Here is a 26260-nt window from a genome sequence, read left to right on the forward strand (position 1 = left end):
TTTAGGCAGGCTGGAGTATCAGAACACGCATTTGGCTGAACTGTTTAAACAGAATATATTCCTTACCATAAATTTTCTATGCTACTGTAACTACAGAAATTCTCCTTCAAAAGCCAGACACTCCTACCTGATTTGCAAGTAGCACAAAGTAGCACTTTCTCTAAAATCTAGAGAATTACTGCTGATATTTCTGCCTGAGGAACCCACCTAATATTAATAACGTTTTTCTACACTGTGTCTTGATTCCAGCTGCACACATTTCCATTCCAGTGTCATTCACAGTTGTTTTTAACTTTAGCGAAAAGCAAGATTTCATTTCAGCTAAGACCAGACATATCAAATTCAACTAAGAAAAAAGTGTTGGGGAGGGGAAAGGAAGGGCATTTTGGCTGGGGAGAAAAACGAGGAGAAGGGACTAAACAGAGTCAAGTGCCAATTTTCTCTGAGGTGTAACACTATCTTTGCAGCAGCAGCTAGCAGGCACAGCTTTATGGACCTCGTTTCCTCGCCCCTTGGTGTTCCATCTGTCCATCTGCAGTGCGCCGGGGAGGGAGGGAAGAGGTCAGGCCGGCTGCTGTGGCTGCACAGTCCACGCCAGGAGCCTCTTGGTACACGAGCCACATCAGCCCTGCCCGAGTGAGCTCATGGGCTCAGCTGGGCTGGCAGGGGTGGCACAGACACGCGACGGACACGAGTGTCATGGAAAGTCTCACAGGGGCGCTTGTTCCAGGGCTGCCTGCACAATGAAGAACGGGCTGCCGCCCCTGTCTCGCCCCCAGCCGATGCCGAGGCGGGCGGCCGGCACACATGAATAGCGGGTCTGTTCCACGGGGCTGTTCCACGGGGCTGTTCCAGCAGCTGTCCTGGCCCTGCGCTCAGAGCCCCGCGAGCACACAGCGCTCCGCCTGCTCAGGACAGAGCTGCCGCACAAGGATGGCCTCGGAAAGGGACAGCACCAACCCTCACGTGAGTCCATCCTGGGCAAACACCCGCGGCAGGGGAAGAGGGAGGGAGAACCCCAGTCTGGGGGAAATGTGCACCGCTTCTATCATTTGCTCCTCAGCTTTGGCAGCCAATTTCCTTTGAAAACTCAGTTCTGCGTTTTTCCTCTGCTCCCCTTTGAAGAAAAACCAGTGGCAGGATGTCTGCTGTGTTCTGCCAAGAGCAGCTACGAGCTTTTTTACAAAAAAAAAGAAGGGTAAGAAGAGGGATATTACCAAAAAGAGATGCTTTTTGGGGAAGGAGGGGCAGCACAGGAAGAGATTAGCTTTCAGCCCTCAGAATACGGCAGCACACACTCTACAAGCTGCATCAGTCTGATCCGTCCCTCATCTCACAAAGCCTTTCTCTGTTTGGCAGAAACTCTCAATCTGGAGAGGAGAAAAAGAAATAAATACAGCAAATACTGAGGGAGTGAAGAGGCCAAGGTTTCCTATGTAGCGTTTATAGAGAAACAAAACTTCTTGGTGAAACTCTTTCAGTTCTCTGTGTTGCTATTCGGAGTGTTTGTGTTTTTTAAGAAGGGTGTTTCTTGTGCGCAGCGTGCGTTCTCGGAAAGGGCAACTACCCAAGGGTTTGGAAAAAAGAGACTGTTAGAGATGAAATGGCATCAAAAGCCCAGATCACAAACACCCATCAAAACTCAGAAGTTCAAGTCCAGATCTGCACTTCAAAAAACTGTGGAGAAGGGAAGAAGATGATGCATTGCCTAAGGCACAGCTTTCAGCCCTGAGTAGGTAGCATCAGGGTCCAAATTTTGCAGCTGATTTTTATATCTGAAATGGTCTTAATCATCCTTAGACTCAGCAGTGGGGAAGTCTATCTGGGGTCACAATTTTTGTTTCTTTGACCCATGTCAAAGAAATCAAAATGGTAAGATTTATGCCCTTGGAAATAATCAGGACAATATTCCTTAACCGGAAAGAAGAACTGAGACTCCCCAAACCTGAAGAATGTATCTCCAGTGAGATATGAGGTGCAGAGCAGTTTTTGGAGACTTGGGAGTAGCTATGCTCAGTAAGAGACACAGTTAGTGAGGAAGATGCACAGGTAACTATGACAGTTAGTGAAAATGAACTTTATTAAGACTGGGAGAAATAAATGTCAGTCTTTCCTAGAACTAGACAATAAGGGAGAAAAGACAGGCATCATTAACCCAGGAACTGATGGTAAAGAGGGAACAAGAAAACTATGCTAAATAAAAAGTCAAAATATCTCATTATATATTAGATCATTCCACTCAATGGAAAGTTTCAGGTCTATCATGAATTTTAAGTCCAGGTGTAATAGGTAAAAAACAGTCAGCTTCACTAATTTAAAAAAATCTCATAAACTATTGAAAAATCTGGGGTTTAGAGTTTTCTCTTGAGGTTAAGTGAAAATTCAAAAGTGATCACCAGCATCTTCGGCCTTTACAATACTCAAATAAGTAAGCCCAGAAGGCCAAATGTTCCTTGAGCTGCAGGACTGAGAACATCCTATCTGTTTCTAGAGCAGAGAGGCGTAGAGTGTGCACCACTACAGACTGCCCCAAGAATAAAATTTCCTTTGTGACACCTCCCGGGAAGCCAGCAGGCAGCACAAAACACAGGTGATTGCACTCAGACTCTGGCATGCTCACGATCAGGAAATACACCGTGGTAGGAGAGGGAGTGTTACCCACTGGGATAAAACCCCTCAACCAAACGAATGTAGTTTAGTTCAGGCTCCAAGGGATGTAAAAGCATAGGCTGCAAATGGACCAAGAACTCCTCTGCTTCCAATCTGCTTTCTGAAAACGCACAAAGGAGCAGAGCTGACCCAGTGAGCATGGAGGCATGAGCTCGGAACACCAATCATGCGATTAACACATGAATAGTGAGTGGCCTTCCAAGACTCATTTATCAAGGAACAAAGAAAGTTGCGGGTACAAGGAGTCTCATGCATACCTTTACTATCACTTGCAATTTGACTGCAAGCCAACCACTCTAGTCTATAAATAAAGGCCTGAGTGAGCCTTCTTTGGGCTCTCCTGGCTAAGCAGCCTGGCTGCATGGCAGCGATTTCCTCTTGCGCTGTGACAACCCTCAAGGTTGCTTCTCAAAGCAGAGACCTTTTACCAGCAGCAGATCTTTGGTAAGTGATTGATACTGCACGTAACCCATAATACTGCACATAACTTTGATTTGCGCCCTGGTAACTTTGATTTGATCTTGGTAACCTCTATGTTTTTTCTTGGTAACTTTTACTTGTGCCTTGGTAGTTTCGAATCATTGCTCAAATGATTGTGGTGTGTAATAACAGAGTGAAGCCTGCCATCAGACGTTTTAAGTCACATTTTTACGACATCATATTAAAATCACTTTCAAATGTTTTTGATGATGATTCCTGAAGTGATTTAAATCCAAAATCATTTGTTGAAGACAATTTCATGTAGTTGGCAGAATCCTGAAACAGGATTCAGGACAATAGCTGAGACAAGCTGAGAGTCCTGTAAATTATGTGACTTGACAAGTGTGAGGTAAGAGGAGTGGTCAGTGACAGAGGGAAAAAAAAGTGTTTTTCAGTGGAAAGTACATTTAAAAGCCTCTTTCCTCGGAAGTCTCCAGCTGCGGGTTTACAAAGATCCTGGGGAATGCGCTCTGCACGCTGTAACGCGTGACTCACTCCTCCTCCTCAAAGAGCTCCTGGATGGAGAAGCAGGAGCAGCCATGAAAGTTAACTATGATACAATTCAGAAATAGGAATTTTTATTTATAGGCTGAGGGTCCTGTGTCTGAAGCAGTTGCACAGCACCTCCTAGCATTTCTTATGCAACATTTACATGGACAGGCTAGGCAGGTAACTAAAATTAAAAAAATGGACCTTTGTCCTCATGTAGAAGACAGCAGGAAAAGGCAATCAAGATCAAGATTTAAGAAGGCTCTAAAGAGAACTGATCAGTCCCCAATGTTTTTTGCTTATTCTGAAGCATGAACAGGAGCTCACTCAGCAAAATTGAAAGTGTCTGTAACAGGACTCCCTCATCCAGCATGTCATCAGCCTGTGGAATTTGCTATCTCCTGGGGCAGGTTAGAAGGTCAAATATTGGGGCGAGCAAACATTGAAAAGAGGTCGGGAGGTCCAGTAACAATATTTACAGTAATGCAGGCTAAAAAAGGTACCTTCAAATTCCATAAGCCAATAGCAGGATAAAAATAAATATGCCTTTCAGTTCCCTACAGGCCGTGGCACAATTGCTGACCAGACAACAAGTGGTAGCTTGCATTAGAGAAGTTAGACACCAACTCTCCATAAGTGGCACCTAGGACTGCTTTTTAACAGCAAGAAGTATCTCCCACTAATCCACTTTGTCCCTTACAAAAATTCTCTTGTTCTCTGTGTTTCTAAGGAGTCTGTTTTCCCATTCTGACTTCTAGGAAGACCAATAAAACCTCAAACGGTGCAGAAAGAGACACAAAAAGGAAATGGTGCTGAAATAACAAAGAGGCACAGGGCTGTGCGGCCTTACCTGATTCATGCCAGCCACTCAAGTGCTGAGAAAATAAATAAAACTGGAATGAAAATATTGTAATTAAAAAGATTAATTTACCTATTAAAAGATAAAACTTTGACATTATTTAATCTGAATGATGCATTTTTCTCCCCAGATGTCTCTATTTGTGGCTTCCAAGTGAAACTTCCACCTTCCTCTATTAAACACCTGCCTTGACAAGAAACCAGGCAGAGAGCAGTGAGGTATAGCAGAGTACCTCCTGAGATAGCTGGGATCTGAAAAATACATTTGGGATAGAAACAGAACAATCCAACAACATCCCATCACCAATTTCCTTTTACTTCAGGAAACACAGTTTATAAATTAGAAGTATGGCTTTGATAGAAACACTCTGGCTGATTTGTCTGTACTCCTTTATGCTATTGTTGCCCCAGACTCACCTTCAACCCTTTCACAGAGATTTGCAGCGGGGAGAAGGGAGGAGGGAGCCATACAGCACCGTTGTTATCAGCAGCAGAAGGCCCATTAAATCTGCTCGGCTGCTGCAGTTCAGGCTGTGGCATCTCAACACAACCCTGTCCCATTGGTGACTGAAGCCAATGTCCCAGACTTTGGATGGGAGCGACTGAGACAACATCATTCCACCACTCCCAGCACAGCAGCAGGAGCCAGGAACAGCCCTGTGGGCAGCTGAAACTCACACATATTGCCACAGCTAGGTCTGTTAGAGCCCCAAATGGATATTGTAGAGCAAGGATTGGGGCTGATACTAAGCGGCTCCATAGTTTTATTAGATTTACATTTTTATGTTTTCTTGCAGAGGTGTTATGTTCTGTACAAATGGATGTTTAAGGGATGTGTGCTGGATGAAATGTCATCCATGTTCATACTGCAAAAGAGGTCATATATTTTATGTTGTGTCTTTCTTTTTATAGTTTCTTACTCTTTGGAGAAAAAAAAAAATTACAATCCTCTGGGATGAGAAGCAGAACTAATACCTCACCATTTAGGGAATCATTCATACTTCAAAAGTAAGAAGAGTAAACAGCTAAAATAATCATTCTGGAAAACAGACCCTACACTGAAATTTTTTGGCAGGAGCTGCTTCATGAATACCTTGAATGGAAAATACATCTGTGGAAATAAAGACAGGTTTACAAGTAACTTGCAAGGAAAAAAAGATTTCAAGTAATTGCACAGTTTACTTGCAGTGCTCAGTTTTTGACCAGATCTACAGCAGGCATAATTTAGAAAGGCAGATAAACAGAGTTAGCTACAGGTCTAACAGTGTGGACTTCTCTGAAATGCCCACAAAACAATTGGAAAGTCCCCCTTACCACAGTAAACGCCATCTCTCACATCCCACTTTCAGTCTAAATCTGATAAGGGCATGCAGAGAGTGTGTTCATAGCTGGGCTAGACTTTCAGTTTTTTGGTATTTTGTGGCTTCAGCTTGTGCCTCAAGGCTGTGATATGCTTACAAGTTCCTGGTTTGGGCATGTATTTGCCTGCTTCTCCAGCAGCAGCCAGTTTGTTCTCTCTAGTGCTCTAGGACCTCTCCTCTCCTCCAGCCATTTCCTGGAATGGCGGCAGTCTTGTATTGCCACCAAAGCAATGGCCTGCCCCAGTGGACTTCTGTAGCATTATCTGGGCTCTCTCATTTGGGCCTGGACAGTGAAAGTCTGCATTGAGAAAGAGCCTTTCAAAAAGAAATCAAAGTGTTCCAGAAAAATCCATTTCTGTGACTCCTTATATGTTGCGTGCAATCCAGTCATCAAGCATCTGAGGGGCTTATCTCACTATGTTTTTAACAAAACTAACTCAGTTACTCCAGCCTTTCAAACAAGATCCCACTCCCAGGGTTACAGCCCATCACCTATGCCATTCATTGGACTCTGACAAAGCTGGTTCAGAGAGATAAATTCAAAGAAAATGAACCACTTTCTGGTAGGGTTAATGTTGTGGTTTGCTGTCCTGCAGTGGTTCCTGGGAGGATCACATGCCTGTCCATGACTGGGACTGTGTGGCCATGAGAGCATGTACAGGCAGCAGAACCCCTCCTTTCAGTGGCAGCTACCCCTCACTTCAGATCAGTAATCTGAAGGTTCAGGTCTTGGTGTAGCCAGTGGGAGAAGCAGGGAAGACCCTAACAGTAACAATGACTGCTCTCACTAGTGGATGCCACCCAGACTGCAAGATTTCGGGCTGCTTCTTGAGAGTAGAGCCTTTACAGGGCTTGGGCAGATTCACTGGGTCCTAGTCGGTCAAAAGACAGGTGTGAAATAGGTTATTACACTTTGGAGCAAGAGTAACCCTCTGCTTTTCTTCCCTGGCTGCCAGGACAGCTGAAAGTGTAGATAGCATTACCTATGCTGGTCCCAGAAACCAGCAACTCCCACTAGAGCACAGACAAATGTGCTCACAACATGCTGAGAAGAAGGAGACTTTCTTGCAAGCAGTACTAATTGGTTCTTGGTTCTATTGTCAGATGTGACATTTCCCCTCTTCCTTTTACATTCCTCCTGCCCACTCTACCTGGACATGGCCAGCTTTCCCACTTGGGGTGAATGTTTGCTTAGGCCCTTCCCAAACGCAGGGACAATATTTTTCATCTTGAGGAACTGGACTCTGGGTTTTAAGGTATCTGGGGAAAATGAGGCTTGTGTGGAGTTAAATATACCCTTGGAGCGTCCTTATACCAGTGGTTGATCTGGACCCTCACACTTCACCCTGAGGGGCAGTAAAGGAAAAGCAGCAACGTCTGAGGGAGGGAGCCTGGTCCCACACTGCGCTGGACATGTCTGATGACCTTAGCACAGCCGGAGCTCGAGTCACAACTAAAATGTTAAAAGCCGTGAGGGACAAAAATTGGAGTCTATGAAAGCAACCTGATGAAGTCCAGACATTTCTGAAGAGAAAATTGGGAGGGAGGGAAGAGCCTGGGTCAGAGGGTGCTGCCACATGCCCTGAGATAAGAGAACCCTAGAGCCTGACTGCTACAAAAGTTTATAAAAAATAGCAGACTTTCTTTATAAAGCTTGCACAGCTGAAGCAGGGAGAGCAGCGAGGGACCACGGCCCAGGAGGCACAGGCTGTCCCCGCGGGGATGGGCAGGAGGTGAACTGGCACAGGACCTGCGTGACAAGATGGCACCCGTGCGGCACAGGAGGCTGAGGGGCCCGGGCGCCCATGACCTACTGAGAGTGACAGCAAGTCAGCACGGCTACACCGTGTTTGGGTCAGCCAGCAGCCACAGCAAACCCTCCCAGGACAACCCTGCTGCCAGCCCTCAGGTGCTGCTCCAGCAGCTCGGCCCGGCCGGCTCGGCAGCCAGCAGCGCCACTTCTCTCGTAGCGCCTCCTCCTCCCCAGCCACAGCCCTCAGGGGCTGCGCCATCTCCTGTAGCACCCTCCTCAGCCACAGCCCTCAGGGCCTGCACCATCTCCTGTAGCACCCTCCTCAGCCACAGCCCTCAGGGCCTGCACCATCTCCTGTAGCACCCTCCTCCTCCTCAGCCACAGCCCTCAGGACCTGCACCATCTCCTGTAGCATCCTCCTCCTCCTCACCCACAGTCCTCAGGGCCTGCACCATCTCCTGTAGCACCCTCCTCCTCCTCAGCCACAGCCTTCAGGACCTGCACCATCTCCTGTAGCATCCTCCTCCTCCTCAGCCACAGCCCTCAGGGGCTGCACCATCTCTTGCAGCATCCTCCTCCTCCTCAGCCACAGCCCTCAGGGGCTGCACCATCTCTTGTAGCACCATCTCCTGTAGCACCCCCCTCTTCCTCAGCCACAGCCCTCAGGGCCTGCACTTCAGGGCCTGCACCATCTCTTGCAGCACCCTCCTCCACTTAACCCACAGCCCTCAGGGGCTGCACCATCTCTTGTAGCATCATCCTCTTCCTCAGCCACAACCATCAGGGGCTGCACGATCTCTTGCCGTGCAGCCGTTCCACACATGCAGATACAGATTCATCCACCCACACTGGCATCCTGCAGATTCCAGTGCACAAGGAATTGTGGTTTTAGGGAGTGACCATAATCCTGGTTATGGTGTTGGCAACACAGCTCTCCTGTCTGTGAGTAAAGTAAACCACTTTAAACCAACAGTAAACCACTGAGACATCTTTGTGACTGGGAATCCTCTGCAACGTGAAATACCTGTTAAAACACACCTAAACTGAATTTTTCTATCTTTTTTCAAATAGCTGCCCTTCTCACCTTCATTCCAGCCAGTGCCTGAGGGCTGATCCAGGCACCTGCCTCTCTCTGCCCCCAGCTGACTCACAGGTACAGCATCTCCCCTTACTTTCCATTAAAAATGGAAGCCTCCAGTCCAAGTCACCATTTCTCAGCCCTTACTGTAAAATCTGTATTATTTTGCTATGTTTCCCTTCTGAGAACCAAAAATGGGCAGCGCTTCAGGCATGCAATAACCACACACAGAAGTGTGAGCTTCTCCAAGTACAAAAGGGTGAATGGGCATTTTCACTGCCATTTCCCTATGCCTGGCTTGTGAGTCAAGTGTTTATAAAACTGTCTCTGAGGAAAAGCAATACCAGAAATGAGCTCCACTACTGTAATCTAGACTGCCTCAGGTATGTAAACATATAACAGAAACATTTGAATTGCGCACCAGAATGATGGAAGGGCCCAAGTGCAGAGGCTGCAAGATCTACATCACCAGTTACCATACACCTTGACACACTCCTTTGAACTAGCCAAGCTATAATTCCTTGTCAAGTTACATGAATCAGATACGTGACTGTAATTACAGCCTATAAACCATTATACCCAGGATCTTAGAACTTTCTATCCAAAATAACCCTTGGGGAAGAAATTTCTCATGAAGCTGCTTGGGTCAAGGTTCAGTGAGTGCTGGAAATTCTGGGGGAATCCTGTTGGCAGGCTTAGAGAAATGAGAACAAGAAAATGAGATAATGTTCTGGTTTGTGGCTTGTTCATGCTCTCTTGGGTTTTTTTCTTTATTTTTTCCCTAATATTTATGCATATTTCCAGGAGTTTGCTCTTTTGCAGTTACATAACTGAATAATATTCTGTGAGATTTAAAAGAAGGCCCAAATTCACCATAGGCCTTGATTATGTGAGAAAAATAACTTCTACCAACCTAACAAGAGCCGAAGGGTAGCCAGCTATTCTCCTGTAACCTATGTTTTACTGAAGGAGTATTTCTGCATAAAATAACAGCACAGAAATACTATCCCAGGACTTGTGTGAGAACCAGGTACTTCTGTCCCTAGTTCTCCAAGAGAGCCATGAACATCAATAAATTTAATTTCACAATCTCCACATGGAGCAAGAGGTGTTTTCCTGTCTGTTTTACAGATAATAAGTCAAGGCAGAGATGGTTAAATGACTACTAATGTACCCAAGGGCACCCCAGTAGACGATGACAGGAGGAGGAAGGAAAGACTGAGCATCTCTGGAAGGGTGAATTGCCTGGAGCAGCAGTATTCTTGGGTTTCAACTTTGTTCTCACCAGTTGAATTCTTAATCTCCATCAATTCTTGAAGGAATTGTTGAAGATGGTTTTAGTTACCAGAGACCACTCTGCTGCTTCACACAGTGTAAAGAAGAACATTAACTGAAGCTGTCAATAACAGACCATACATAATTCCTTCCCCTGCTGAATGTTAATTTCAACATCCATTGGAAATAAGTTTTGGAACACTTTCAGAAGTTCAGACACACAGCTGTGTTTACACCTCTTTCTTGCTGGAACTAGAGTCACTCAACCACATTGGTGTAGGGCGAAATCCCAAAGCCAAAGTGAAACAAGCTGAAATATGTTAAACAGAAATTCTGACTCAGAATGACCATACAGGTTCTTGATGCAACTTTTCGACTTGAACTTTGCACCTCCTTCTGGCTGATTCAAGATGAAATGTTGCTGCATGTCTCTGTGTGATTTCAGGCTGTGGCCACACAGTTTTTGCTGACTGAAGCTAGAATGGGGAGGTTCATCCTTCCTCATGACCACCATCAATTATTATTGCTGCCTCAATGCAATGCTCAAAGTAATCACTTTATCAAGAGTATCTCAGCTAGGAAACTTCCATTACTGAGTATCTAAGCTAACCCAGATCATTGTGAAAGAACTTGTTTAAGGAATATGTCTGGACAGAGACAGAAACAGCAGCTCCTTTACACTGGCCTATCTTCGTCTGTCTTACTGCAATGGGATACTTGCTTGAATTCTTGAATATTTCTTAGCTGGTTATGCTAGCTGAAGATCTAGTTATTCTATGATTGTCAGAAGACAACAGATAAACAATCTGGGTTCTTCTTCACTTATTTGTAAAAAATAAGGCAAACAGTTAACAGATAAAAGCTGCATAACATTGGCACTTGGTGTTTTTCTCATCTTTTGCACGTGGTAATGCCTTGACTGGCAATCCTCACTGATCAAGGAGACATCCAGCACAGATTCATAGGCTACAAGAAAATACACTGTGCTGCTGTTTTCTTTTAACCAAAACAGATTTGAACTCCATCCTCTTGTGCTAGATTCTCGGGAGCTGACTCTGGACCAATTCCTTAGCCAGCCCTCATTTTTGGCATGTGGTTGTGAAAAAGTTGCCGAAGGGTGTTGTGTCAAAGGGCCTTCACTTTGCTCTTAATGGCTCCACGTACAGTCTGAAGGAATCTGAAGCGTTCACGAAATGTGGTTTCCCCTCTGGTGTTTGCTGTTCAGCTGGCTCAGCAGCTCAACCATTTAAAACCATTGTGAGTGGATTTAGCACTTGTGAAATAATGCTGGCCTGTTCAGACCCAGAGAGGGATGGGCAAAGTCCGCTGGTACAATAAAAGCCCCTCTTACCTGCTTCTCCTATGAGAAGCCAGGGTGCAATGGAGTTTGAGGGGAAAGAACTACTCACATCTAGGTGCAGCTACACGGATATTGGGTGAAAGAGACATGGGCCTACCAAAACAAAAAATGCTAACATGTCCTCAGAGGAAGGAATAACCTCAGTACCCCAGAAGTAGAAAAAAACCACACACATACACACACACAAAAAACCCCCCCAAACCAAAACCAAAACAAAACAAACAAACAGACAAACCCCATTGAAACAAATACACCAAAACCTCACTAAGAAAGTATAGGGAGCAAATCATGAAAGAGAAGGAAAAAAAAGAGGAGCACAGCCCCAGAAGAGAGCTCCAGCAGGGTGTGTTCCAGAAAATCACAGACTATGAATGCTATTAAGCCAAACGGGGGGAACAGATACAGAGAACAGAGTCCCAGAGGTCTCTGTCCCCAGAAACCAGAGAAGATGGAATGGCCCACTTCCTCCTAGTCTGAGTTACTATGTCTAGCAAGAGGGGTGTTTCATCCCTGAGGTGATCTAATGCCCAGTTATTCTGCTGAGACCATCAAAAAAAGGAGATAACAGGCACACTGCAAATCTGTATCCTTGTGTAGAGATTTGAACCCAGGATTAGACTCAGACAAGCAACCCAAGAACCGATGGCAACAGTCTCAGTGGCTACTAATTAGATTGGCTTTTGGTTATGGATGCGGAGTTGACGAGCCCTTTGATTCATTTCCAAACCCCTCTGCACTGCCCTCAGCCACGAGCCCCCAGCCATCACCCTGAGTTACCCAACAGGGTCAGAGTCTTGGGGTGCTCAGTTTTCTGGGCCATGGCAAAGGGGCAGTTCCCTTGCAGACCCCTCCCTGGGAAGGGAAGGGGCTCAAGGCTCAGCTGTGGGCCAGCATAGTGCTGAACTCAGGTGTTTGGGGCCAGGGTGGAGCAGGGCCATCCCAGAGTGATTCCTCTTGCCTCACTCACACACTGCACAAACAGGGACATTATTGCTTCTGGGGGAACAGCTGACTCAGACGCTTAGCCAGATGCAGGGAAAGGTGTCCCTGTCATCAGCAACAGCAAAGAATAGCTAAAAAATGAAAAGATGCATCACTCTGTAGCTGAAATTATAACAACACATTCCTTTTTATTCTGATCCAAAAGCAATTTTTTCCTTCCTTTGTTCTCCTCCCTGTGTTTTCCTATCTGATGAGAACTTGTTTCTCAGCTAGGAGCCCAGTCAGTCTGTTATTGGTGTGCCTAATATAATTTTTATGTTCCTCCCATTTTTTTTTGTTTTATGTATTATCAAATGACTTATAAAAAGTAAAGTTCAGCCAACCAAACCTCAAAGGAGTTTTGCAAGAGCAAGTAGCCCTGAGCTTTACCACAAGCCCTGTACATTAAAGATGCATGTCCGTGGATTGATAACTCTGTTTATGGAGTACATTGTGTGCATATAGAGATGCAGATATGGCTGGTGGGTGCTGCTCCCAGTGGCTACCCCTTAATCAGAAGACACTGTCTCTAGTCCTACTCTTGACCTCTGAGAGCTGAGGGACAATGTGTGGCCCGGTAACTCCTCCAGCTGGATCAGTCAATTCCATTACAGATGATACAATTCCGTACACATGATACATTTGTACCCTGCACACTGACAAAGTACTTTTCTCTTGTTATCATCTGCTCAGTGGGTGTAATTGTAAGGCTGATTCAGCAGAAATGAGAGCCACACTTGTGGGAAGTTTGTGTCAGGACCAGCCAAATACACAGGCTGAGAGAGGGCTGTGATTTACTGATCACAATCTGTGTGTGGAAAGATCTATGGACTCTAAAGGCCCTCTACTTTTGGTGCATTGTGAAGGGCAGGTAGGACTCTGTGACTTCTCTTGGTTGGGCTGCAGATGATACTTTGGGGACCTGAAATTGTGGGAATATTGTATCTGTTACGGAGCAGCACTCAGTCTGCCTTTTGCCCAAGGCACACGCGTTACGTACACAGTCAATGCTAACATGTTGATACCTGTGAGCAGAGCGAAATTCACATTCTCTACTCCAGTGCTGCAGGAGCTGAGGTGTTGAGATGATAGAGGGAGGGCAGAGGATGGATTGCGATGTAAAAGGTCTACAAAAGGCCCAAGAAAACAAAACTGTTTGGTGCCAGGGTCAAAAACTGGATGAAACAATTACAACAATTTCACTAAATATTAATCTCCCTGTCAGATAGGGATAAGTATACATTAAAAGTCCCTGGTTGTATTAATAAGTGCAAAAAAGTTTCTTTTGCCCACTTTCTCTGGTCATGGTAGCAGCAACAAACAGAGTATCAGGGTGCCCAGCCAGAATATAAGAAGACATGAATAAGAAAAAAAGAGGCAAGTTGGTATTTCTTTTTGTTGGGTTTTGTTTAGGGTTCTTTTCAAGGAGGGAAAAAAAAAAAAATACTGTAGTGAGTGCATAGAAAGGCACCACAAAACCCCAGGGCTACTGCACAACATATTGACAGCAAAGCTGAGCTGCTCCAACAGGGGTGAGCTCTGCTGGGGGAGGCAGAAACCAGAAACCCAGAAGGGAAGGGTGTGATTGGGGTGAATAAACTACAGGGATAAACTCCTCAATCTTTTCACGCCAGGCCTTGTAAATGTTTTGGTGCATAAGTAAAACTGGGAGATAACATGAGCCATTTGTCTAAGCCCATGCCGAATAAAGACCACCACAACTGCCCTTCAAACACAGTCATCCAGTGCCCAGTCTGTCCGACATGGTCCAGAATTTTTCTTCCTCCTTCCAACCTCTTTCATCCCTCCTCAAACATTTAGGATTTCATTTGGACACAGTTTTTGGCTATCCCTTTCCAAGAATCCAGCTTTGGTACACAATGCTTACTGAGTGAACCTCACTTGAAACCCAGGGCATTTGTTCTGCACCATTTCTGTCCCTTGGCCATCTTGAAGGGAGAAACTACAGGATAAACACGAGGTACAGTGGAAAAGGAACCATACAAAACTTCAGTTCCTGCAGAGTTTTGTTTTCCCACTCCAAAATCTTAACAGGTTCAGTGTCTGAATGTGAATGCTTTCTTCAGAACTAGACTGTGTTTGTAGAGTCTGGGCATTCAATTGTCAGAGAAATGGTTATTCTGCTTTAATCTCCACCCATTCCTATTCTGGCTCTGAGGTATTTGCTTCCCCAGTACAGTCTCCTAGGAAGGCCTCATTTGCTACAACCCTTTCCAAAGGTCTCTCAAAGCAACGGCTACTCAGGAGAAAAACACAATTGTCACTAAGGGGATTTGGGCCTCCCTTTAATATCTGCCATGCTGTACTACAGCTCCTCATTATAAAGTTAGCTCTTAAAGGTTCTTTGTCCCTGCAGGGTTGAAAGTTGCTGACTGGACGTCTGGGTCCAATTTTCCTTATTTAGCTGGCCATTCTCAGCTATGCAAAGTGTTTGCATAATGCTACAAGATCATTCACACACCAATCTTATTTTACATTTTGAACCTGTTTCGCAAAGGGGTTAATGAGGAAACAAAACACAACCAGAATAATAAGTCACCAAAAAAAAAAAAAAAACCCACTACCCTAATCCTTTAATATAGAGCCAGAACAGCAGTTCTTTTCACAGAGGGAAGAGGATGGACGTTTTTCTTATCTGAGAATGTAATTCCCAGGAACAGTGTATGAGAAAACAGCAGTAATCTACAGAACACCCAGGAACAGTTGTTGAAAGATTCCCAGGGTGTTACTTTTGGCAGGACATCAGGTTCCAATAAAACCCTCTGAAAACACTAGCCTAACAACAACAATAATAATAATATTTTACACAGATGAAGAGTCTTTTATCTAAGGCTCACTGCAAATGATGAACGGCCTTCCCGAGGAGAGGTGAATAAAATGCTCCATAGATACCATCACTGATTTGGTGATGTAGAAAATAGGTTAGTGCACTCAGACTTTGGAGGGTACACAGAAAAGAGTTAACATGTACAGGCAAGCTTGGGAGCATTCTTTGTGGTGAACTGAAATGGGCATTGTAATGTATTTTTTAATGTTTTCAGTAAATCAACTCCTCACATTCCACATACACAATCTGAGCACCTGTACACAAATCAAGTAACCAATGATTACATTGTGCAAATACACAGAGCACTTGGTGAGTTCATTCACAGCTACTTCACTCTAAGGTGAAATTCTATGTACTCTGCTTCAATTCCTTCTTGGCATGCTCTTGTATGTTTTCTGAGACTAGTCTGGACTTTAAGTATGTGTATAACCATATTTAAGTGTATGAAAAATTATGGACTGGAAGTGAGAGATGGGTGCAAGCTGCGCGTGAACTGCTAGGAGTTTTGCATCTGGACTTTTCACTTTGCGCTGTGAGGCCATCTCTGCAGGGGAGCCATTCCACAGTGTGGCTACCTTTGACAAAACCTGAAATTCTGCATCACTCTGGGCTACACATGAACCTCAGCCTGTATTTCATATGTTGTACTTTGAAGATGTTGCTTGTGGTGTCACAGTGGCAAAACCTGCAGTGAAATACAGCTTCTACTCCATCATTAACAGTTTTTATGGCTGAATTGGAATGCATAGGACTTTTTGGCATGAACATATCATCAGATGTTGCTGCCCTGGCTGTACCTAAGTGACCTTAAGAGGACAACATATATTGAGATAAGTAGTTCCTTTCCTCAGGATCTCTCAGTTCGTATTTCACATGAGGATCTTGCTCTTTGTAGGTACTTTCAGAGTCAATATCACTCTTATTTCCCAGCACAGCACTCTCCTCAGACAGCAAAGCTGTTGAGTAGTCATTGTGTGTGCCTGGAGTACAGAGACCCTGGAGTTCCTACTCACTGCTTACATGAAGGAAATTATGAGACACGAGTCATGTTTCCTCTGTGTCATACGGGTAAAAACACCAGTAACGAAGGTTTTGTCAAGACACCCCCAGCCTGAGCAGTGACTAAAGAGCAGAAAGATTAGATATCAGGATGATCTAATAGCCTGCTGCTCCCGAAGGGGGAAGCCCTGCTCCACTTCAGCCTATGACCCTTTGCTCCTTCCTAATCTCCTGCTCCCAGACACATCCCACCTTGCCCTTGTGCAGGAATTTGCCAAACCCTTCTCACAGTGTTCGGCTCATTAAAGCTGGAGAAAATAGTATATTTTAAACTTTTTTATTTCTTTATTTATTTTAATTTAGCTTAGTTTATTGAGCTGGATTCGCTTAGAACAGAGTCTTAGGAAAGCAAAAGTTCAAGTGAACACAAGACTCCCAGCAGGAGCATTTGCTCTGGACTCCTAGATCACCATAGCTACAAGGTGTAACCCTCAGAGTTAAACAAGGTATTCTGTAGCTGCTAGTTTCACTTTTTTCCTATTGTTGACCACAGCTATTTTCAGAGATAATTCGGCCAAGTCAGGAAGGAGATTAGCAGAATAATTAGTGTAATTCAGAAGATGTATTCAGCTGCAAATGCAGAAAAGAGAATAATTCTGGCCTCTTCGAGCTGTATTATACAATACCACAACAGAATGAAGAGGGGCAATTAGAACTGATGACACACAACTGGGAATAGCTTTTATGGGTTGAACATACCCTGATGGCAAGGCATCACAGCCTCTAGGAGCTGTGTAATGCTTTACTCACTAGCAGATATACCCACACGGCTTCCCTGTGGCTTGAAACAGCAGCTATCGCTAAGCTAAAATACAGAGAAGCTCACCAAGCTTCATGAGTCACTGCAGCATTCAAGCCCATTTTCTCTGTCCAGTTTTGTTTGCCCTAGATGTGGAAGGCACCTGGTCAGAATCCTCAAAGGACCTTCAATAGCAGCATTACCGGAGTGTTTTTGCCTCCCTACAAACGCACACACACTCGTTTCTTTTGGCTGGGCTCAGATCGCGTACAGAGGTGACAGATGTGCAACTGCTGTTGTTAGACCCACTTTAAAAGTTTACAAATACAGCAGCTGTATTTGGAAGTTAAATTCTGAGAAAGTGAACTGCTCCCATCTTCCCAGGTTCTGCTTTTGAACAGCACTACAGTTATGGTCAGACGTTAGAGAGATTTTTGTGGTGCTAAAAGAATGTTTTGGAATTTCTCGTCCAGCTATCTGCCCTCAAACCTTAGCAGATGACTCACCAGCATTCACCTCTATTTGTTACTGAGCTAAAACTTTCATCCACTCAGCTTCTTGTGAAGTTCTGATCTCAGTTCCACTCTGTATCTTTTCAGAAGCAGAGCCTGTTCTAATGCAAAAGAACAAACAATGTGGGAAGCAACTCAGAATTCAAGTTTTCAAAAGCTCTCATGCTAAATTCCCCCTGAGCTCATGTGCACGTATTCCTAGAGGCATTTGCACACATAAATCACCGCTTGCTTACATCTGGCACATGCAAAGAGCGCACTGCTTGGCACACTGTTCACATGTGCTGCAACTACTGACTACAGGCAGCTCTGCAGAGAAGTTTGGAGAAGTTCCTTTGGAATAGGGAGACACAAAACCTGACAGGATTTTGCTGATACTCTTTATGTATCAGGCTTACCATTGCCTGCCACTCCCTGACAAAGTTTCTGCAGCCTTGCACCCATGGGATTACCAAAAGAGGTGTTTTTCACTCATGGCAGGTAGAAAATGTATTTCTATACCCCAGATGTTATTTGTTTACCTTACTGCACCTGTAAGTGATTACAGTTTGACCAAGCTTCAATTTTTAAAAAAGCAACTGTCTAAGGCAACAAATACCATCTTACCCAGACCACCCCATCCTACCCAGGCTGAAGAGTTTACCGCAGCCTCACAGAAGCAGCTCACGGTTTCACTTGCATATTCAGCCCCAAATATAGAAGATATGGCCAGAGAAGTTCAAGCTAAAAACACCAATCTTGTGCCATACCTGGCTTATTTTACCACCTTGTACCAGGTGGTAGAATTTCACATCAAGTGAATTTTTAAGTGTGGTTTGGGAAAATTCCTTTGTAGTACAACATTGATCGTATCTCTTTCAACCGTAATTTTTTTCCCCCTGCAAGTGGGTCAGATTCCTTCTGGGTCCTAAACAACAGCTTTTGAGAAAGGAATATTTCTTTTACTCTTAACCTGGAAATTTACAATCTGGTCAGAACTGCTTTGAGTTATGCAAGCCCAGATCTGTACTCCTTTCATAATTGTCTACCATGGTAACAAAGAGGGCAGTGCCATGTCTGGTCCCTCAAGCTCTGTACTTGTGCCAAAGATAACCAGTTATACTGGCATAATTAATTTTGATGCATTAATAGCACAACAGTTTTTGTCTTTACCAGCCAGAATATCTGCCAGTAGGATTTGGCAAACGTAATTTAACAAAGATTTTTCCTCTCTTAAGAGGCAGAACAATCCCTGATTTTAAAGAATAGAACAGGAAACCTCATTTAGGGATTAATCATCACTTCGTAACTCAAGCAAAATTCACACTCCAGGCTCTGGTTTAGTTATACACAATTGCTCTGGCTTACTAATTAAAAATAACATGGGTATTAGCCTTTCTTCTTTTAGGTTTTTAAATTGCTGATTTAAAACTTCTCTCAGCTTCAGTGAGAAGCATTGCTAACTATCTGAAGTGTAAAACAGCAAGGACATTTGCATCTCCAGCCAGACCCACAGGGGTCGAAAAGAAAAGTAAGATTTACATTCAGTACCTCTGCCCGTAACCTGGAGGACATCTGGAACTCTTCAACCTCCACTCTATGAGAAAGGGACTTCTCTCCTGAGGGTACAAAGCAGATTCATATTTTGACTCCATTTGTTGGCACGGAGAGGGCTTGAGCTTGAAATTATCAATTCCCTCCTATGACTTTATGAGCAAAGCAAGAAGTACTCCAGAGGCACATGAAGCTGACACTTGCAGGGCCTTTCTTGCTCTTTCACTCGAGTTCCTAACAGGTACCCAGCTTTTCAGCTCATGCGGGTGTTCCCAACCGCCTCGAGTCACACTCTATTTATTGTGAGTGGAAACGAAAGGAAAATGGTTTCTCCATCTCACTTAAGGCAGGAAAACCCCCCACCTTCCCTTTCTAATTCTAAAGCAGATTTCAGGGAGCCCCACTGCTATCAGTAGCCAATGAGGCTACTTTTATGGTGGAAGAAGATGATTTACAAGGTCAGCCTCCCACATCTGCTGGATATTAGTCCAGGCCTTTACAAGAGCAGTTTGATGGTGCTGCTGAATGGCAGGGGTGATAACTCATCTCAGCCTGATTAAGGCAATGTTTCTTCTAATAACTTGTTATTAAGAAATATGTGATTAACTTTGACTTCAATACTCTGGAGTGATTTATTATTTTCCTGATTCCTTTGAGCCTGATTTAATAGCAGTTTTGAATTATGAAATTTGATGCCAACTTTGATTCGGTCACATCAATAGCTTACCTACCCCCCCCCCCAAAAAAAAAAAAAAAATCACACAAAACTCTCTCTTTGTTCACCTCTTTATGGCACCAAGACTTGCTAATCTCTTTGTACCTGCAGAATTTCTTTATAATAATAATAATACTAAAACCCAGCAGCACACAAGAGTACTTGCAGTGCCAAACCAAAGGTCCCAAGAACACACGGCAACATGGCAAACACGCAGAGATATGAGCAAGAGGAGGTGGAGGAGATGGATGGTAAGCCTGGAGGCAGTGGCAGAACGAAGCATGGGCACAGGGAGCACAGGGGCAGGGGCAGGCCTGGAGGAAGCCATTAGGCAAATAAGGCACATTCAACCATGTCCCCATCATGAGGGCTTCCACAGGGAGCCACGTGAGCTTTCTCTGATTGACTTTGATGAAGGGATGCTGGAAGTAGATAGTTAAACCATTTCAGCTGGGACATCCTCAAGACACAGTAAACATTCCCAGTGGAATGGTCGACTCCTCCTGGGTGCTCAGTGTCAAGACGCAGCAGGACGCTGACTGAAAACTCGTTCTAAAGATGATTGTGGTATGTGGGGTCCTGGGGGGAAACGGTGGTGGAGCAGCATCTGCTTTACTCCTCAGCAACTTTCAAACGCATCTGGAGGGGTTGCACGTTGCATATCCTCCTGCCACAGTAACAGAAATGGTCTGGGGGGGTCTTGGGCATGGGAAGAAACAAACAGAATGAAAACCATTTGTACTAGGCACTACTATTGGATCTCATTGTGGTCTGTCTTTCTATGGGAGCCTGGATTCCCAAAGGAAAAGAATTGCCAGGATGGTCCTTTCTGTGCACTTTTCCAGGTAGCAGCAATAATTTCTTTCATATGGAGATGTCATTTCCACAAGGCAGTGCTTTTTCAGTTAGTTCAAGAATATATTCCTGACAGTGCAAACTTGCAAGCTGCCCAGAATGCTTGTTCATTTAACTGTCAAACATATAGCTGAGGTAAGAAGTGCTTTCTCCATTTCCCCTCCATTTCTAGGTGCACTCCAAGGGATTAAATGCATTTTGAAAAGTACTCATGCTCAGTTTGCAGCAGTAGCTATCTCTTAACCCTGACTGTAGCTGGAAAAGCTGAGATCCACTGCAGTAATTTTACTAACATTCCAGCGACCTGACTATCCACAGGGACAGGGTAGTTTTGACAGCAAGCCCTTAATTCTTCACTCTGTAGACCCAGCTGATCTGCAGAGGCTGACATCATTTGACCACAAAATATAATACTAACCACCAAGTTTTTTGCCAAAATATAATTTGATAGCTCAACACATTAAAATTTCTTTTGGAATCAGTGTCCACTATATATGCTATTATTCACCAGGGGCATGCATTCAATGTCTCTATGCAATCATCCAGCAGTCTTTTTTCTATGGCTATATTTGCCAAGATGAAAAACAAGGAAAAATTTAAACCATTTTCAATGTGCTTCCAACTGTTGGACTAAGTTATCTGAACCGCATTGTTGAGTTGTGATCTAAATTAACGAATATTCTCCTGAGCAGCTGCTATTCAAACTGTTAGTCTCCATTTTCTTTTTTTGATTACAATCTGTAAACCATTGAACATTAATATTATCAGGTAGGGCTACACATGTGGACAATCCGGGTTCATTACAAAGCAGGTCATAAGGGAAGTTACTTCTTCCCCTATAGTCTGGAATGATTCTATGGTCTTTTTTGGAATGAAGAGTTCTCTTTAAACAAAAAAAAAAAAAAAAAAAAAAAAAAATTCCATCTTTCCAAATGCATGCTGCTGTTGCCAATTTGACAACTGTGACATATGAACATTTCACAGGAAATTTAGAGGGTTTTTTGAGTTTGTATTTTTTTCCCCCTCAGGCAGCTCAGAGTCCTGAAAGAGCTGCTGATGAAATATTGAACAAGTGTTGTTAACGTCTACTTCCAGCAATAGAACAGCTCAGCTATAAGTTTTAGTCAGAAAAAAATCTTGATATGGAATAGCTTTCCACTGGAAAATGTTCTAATGAATCTTTCTGAAACTGTGTTGAGAATACCAGAATTTGTCAAAGTTTTCCATCTAAACATTTCAGAATGAAACATTTAATCTTTTCCCTTTGAAGCAACTCTTTATTTTGTATTCGATTGACCCAGTATTTTATGTTACAAAACATTTAAAATATTTTTTGAGTAGTTGAAACTTTTTCTCTCAACACAATATAGATTTTTTTTTTCCCCTTTAACTTTTCTTTCCCAAAAAATTTTGAGGCATTTAGCATCATCTTTCCAGATCAGAACAAAGTAAAGTGAACGTAACCAAGAAGTGAGTGCGTGTTACCCTCTCTCCTCTGGATCCTAGCCACACAAGGCCTGGATCAGTTACAGCTTTCTGCTGAAAAGCTTGGCTGCTCACCTCAGGCTGCAGGGCTCAGAATCAGCTTTGGACATTGTTGGTTAAGGCTCCAGTGTCAAGGCATTGGCTATCACAGCAGTCTCCATTCTCCCTGGGTTCTGCAATTCCAGTAGTGTAAGAACCACCGAGTGCGTGGTCTTAGTAAACACAGAGCAAATTCCAAACTCTCTAGCAAGTGATCTTGAACAAACACTTTGTGCTTATAATACACTGATTATTAAAATAGAAGAGTTCACACTTTATGAGATTGTTGTGTGGAGGACTGAGATTTTCTGCTTAAAACGTTTCCCTTTCTTGATCCCGAGAAACAGAGGAAGATCTAAACACAGCTATCTACTATGTAATTATTGATTATATGTAACTGTTGGTTGAGATGCAGGCTGTTTCCAGATGAATAGAACAACTTTAACTACACTACAAGAAATTCAGTGATGGTTGCTAGAGCATGTAATTGAGGTTGTTAAAGGTAAACACCAGTAAGGGTTGGGTATTTACCAGCCAAAGCCAGCTACTACACACACTGTTCCAGCACACACTAATGATCAGCCCCTTTCTAACCTGTTCTCAAAAGGTTTACCTCTTCAAAGAATCATAGAATGGGTAGAGTTGGAATCCCCTTGCCATGGGTAGGGACTCGTTCCACTAGACCAGGTTATATCCAGCCTGGCCTGGAACATTTCCAGGGATGGGGGGTCCACAAACCCTCTGGGCAACCTGTTCCAGAGCCTCACCACCCCTAGGGTAAAGAATTTCTTCCTGATACCTACTGTAAACCTGCTCTCCTTCAGCTTAAAGCCCTTCTCCCTTGTCCTATCCCTGCATGCCCTTGGAAAATGTCCTTCTCCCACTCTCTCACAGGCCCCTTTTTGGTGCAGGAAAGTGCCCCAAGGCGTACCCAGACTCTCCTCCAGGCTGAACAACCCCAACTCTCTCAACAGTTCACGTAGGAGAGGAGCTCCAGCCCTGGGATCAACTCGGTGGCCTCCTCTGGACTTGTTCCAACAGGTCAGCACCTTTCCTGTGCTGGGCCTGGAGCTGGATGCTCCAGGTGGGCTCTACAGGAGCAGGGGTGCATGGCTCACCTGGCTGCAATGCACAAGGGTGCAGCAGGGGGTTGTTCAGCTCAGGATTTGGCTCAGATGGTGACCATGTAGCCAGGTGAACCCGTTCAGCTAAAGAAACGTTTGATGTCAAAACACCACCAGATCTGAGTGATGTACTGCCTTTGCTGTCTACTTAACCCTACCATTTATTGTCTTTTAAAGCCACGCTGGATTATTTATGGAGAGGAAACCAATAAAAGATACAGATACATGGCAGAGATTTTAGAACATTCTCTGGCAGGAAGCTACACAAAAGCAGAGAAGTCACTGCAGGAAAAATACAGCTTCTCTAAAAATATATATATACAGTTTTCAGAGAAATGCACTTTGTCATCATCACATGGCAAGGTCCTTATAAACATCCTTGATTTTGGAATGTCTTGAAATTTACACTTTCTGGCATCAATAACCTGATCCGTCTGAACAAAGATGACAAAGGGTTACATGATTAAACTGAAAAATTGACTAAACCTAACTTTATCTGTAGTGAAATAGATTAGTAGAATTGCTGCTATATCAGCAGCAAAGCTGACTCAAGTTTACCAGTGTACAGCAATACATTTCAAAAGTTTAGCAAGAGAAACAGATACTCAGGAGTCCTTGGGGATCACTGAATTATTCAGTGTTGCCTTGTGAGTAAGGCTGATGCTGCACCACTTGGCTGCTTCTGTACCAAATCCAGTAACTGGGATTTGACTGGAGCATATGAAGGTGTCACATCTTGATTTAAAGATTTCAAGAGATGGAGAATTTATCCCCTCTCTTGGCAAGTTATCTCCCCGTTTTCATTTTCAATTTAAACTTAACCTCAATTCAGCTTCCTGTTAGAAGGATGTATGTATGCATTCTCCAGCAATATTTAAAAGCTGGTTTAGTACCTGATACTAATTAAATCTGAATTAACATTTATTTTAAGCAGGACAGCTGCATCTTTTTCAGTTTCCCATTGCAAGGCATTTTATAGCATCTTCATGATTTGTATGGCTTTTTTTCTGTGCACTCTCCAGATTTTACAGGTTTCTCAGCTGTGAGCAAGTTTCTCAGGTATTGTGATATTAAACAAATTAATCTTACAAACACAGCTCTGCTCCTGTCATCACTATAGAACTGCCATGTCCCACAGCAAGCTCCTGTTCAGTGCTATTTCCATTAGGATCCTTAAATCCATTTCTGAATCTGCCTTCCAGTTCCTAATGCTCAGAAGGTATTTCACTTGTACCTAGAAATCATTAGAAAGACCAGATATGGAAAATAGTTACAGTAACCCGTATTATTTCATGTCATAACAATGCAAACTGGCTGGCAAAACTACCTAGCATTTAGCCATTTGATTAGAATCAAGTGACTTGTTCATACTGCCTCAACTGAGGCTGGTTTCACTTTGTGACGCACAAAGCCAACTGATCCCCTCTTGCCCTCCCTATCTCCACAAACTCATGCAAACAGGTTCTTGTTAAATAGCCTCAGTTTCACTTGCCCTCTGTCACAGGCTGCCTCTCCCATATTCTATTCTCCAGGCCTGCAAGGCTCTTTTATTACACTTACTTCAAGTGCTTTGGGCCCAAAAACGACACAGATAAAAATACTGAACTGGCTCAGCAGCAGTCGTGTCCATCCTAGTCTGGATGGTTCCAGCTGTAGCACTCAACAACAGCTACAGCACCAACTAATTCTGCCCAACAGAGCACATCACCGGGGCTCAGTAAGGGCTGCAGAGGGCAATAAATGTGACGGGATATCATTTAACACAACCAATATTTTCAAATAATATTTTCTGAAACAAAAAAAGAATGCCCAAAAACCAACCCTCACTTTCTATTGGGCACAATATTGTCTATTCCCTTTCCTCTCTGCTACTTGAACCCCATGTCAAACTTTCTCCTTATTTGCCCTCTGCTATCAAAGCTGAGCCAGGGTTACCAAGGTCACCTCTTTTTGCCTCTCTCTGTGGTAACCCTCCTCTAGACTCAAAAGTTTTCTGGTTGCTCAAAGACTTATTAAAAGCTGGCAAGAGAAAGCTGTGTTTAGGCATGCTGGGGTTTATTTTTTCATTCTTTATGGCTGCTGGTTTTCATCTTTTGTGGCTATTTGTGAGGGCTGAAAAGTATTTCTGCATGCCCATGATGCTTGATTACATCATCCCGATTCTCTTTAAGCACAAAAGAGAAGTACTGAGTATTTCTGCTGTTCCTGAATCATTAAGACTTGCACCAGCTTCTACTAAGCAAGTGAGCCATACTACTGTTAGAAGGGATTTTATTGCTGTTACCCTTTTAAAAATGCCTTACTATCCCTAGGCTGCAAGTTAGAGGTTTCTTTTGCTCCCTTGCAAGTATTTCCCTTCTTTATATTTCCACGGGCTCTAATTTATATAATTGCTGCCTCCTTCCTCTTTCTTCTCCTCTTCCCCATTTATCTGATATATTTTTAATAGCTGCCTTTACTTCCTCAGTTCATTAGGAGGTGCCACTAACCAAAGATGTCCTTTTACACGATTATGAAATTGTGGTTTTTAGTCATCTAGTAAAGTTTCCTAGAATAATTTCCAGTTTTCATTCACATTTTCCTGTCCAGATCTCACAATGAAAGCTTCTTTTCCCAAGCGCATCCATTCATCATTTTCTTGGTTGCTTTGTGAAATGGCCATGGGGAGCATAAGGCACAAGACTAGACAGAGATGTAGAAAACTGACTAGAAAGTAAATTTTGTGTCTTCCCTTAGACAAGGTAGAAGATGGAAAGTTCTTCATGTAACATCCTAACAAGAAAAATGAGATTATTTTCAGTATCTTTTCAGAATATGCTGGACTAAGTTTCAGGTCCTGTTCTCATTTAGTCTAATTACAGTCATTACCAGGAATTACTAAGCTTGCACAGGCAGTCTCTTTTCTAGGAATTAACCAGCTCTACTCAGTTTGAAAGTTATTGGAAATATGTTTTAGGCATTATTACCAAAGAAAAGAGAGGCTACTAGGAAAATGAGATTAAAAGTCTAGAAGTTTAAATAAGCACTAACATACCAAGTACTTACT

At 43.6% G+C, this 26260-nt stretch overlaps 1 protein-coding gene across 3 annotated transcripts in view; it reads left to right on the top strand.

The window, feature by feature from the left end:
* The first annotated feature begins 791 nt into the window (after positions 1 to 791).
* Positions 792 to 26260, top strand: part of NINJ2 (ninjurin 2) — a 45390-nt gene continuing 19921 nt past the window's right edge. The window contains exon 1 of one of the 3 annotated variants that reach the window (XM_040061654.2): positions 792 to 966. In XM_040061654.2, coding sequence (XP_039917588.1) covers positions 808 to 966 — 159 coding nt within the window. In that variant the 5' untranslated portion in view covers positions 792 to 807. Of the gene's footprint in view, positions 967 to 2991; positions 3115 to 26260 lie in introns of those variants that run through there. The other 2 variants (XM_040061653.2, XM_040061655.2) reach the window with 2 other exon arrangements.

The sequence above is a fragment of the Hirundo rustica genome, chromosome 4 (assembly GCF_015227805.2).
Source record: "Hirundo rustica isolate bHirRus1 chromosome 4, bHirRus1.pri.v3, whole genome shotgun sequence".
Taxonomy (NCBI): domain Eukaryota; kingdom Metazoa; phylum Chordata; class Aves; order Passeriformes; family Hirundinidae; genus Hirundo; species Hirundo rustica.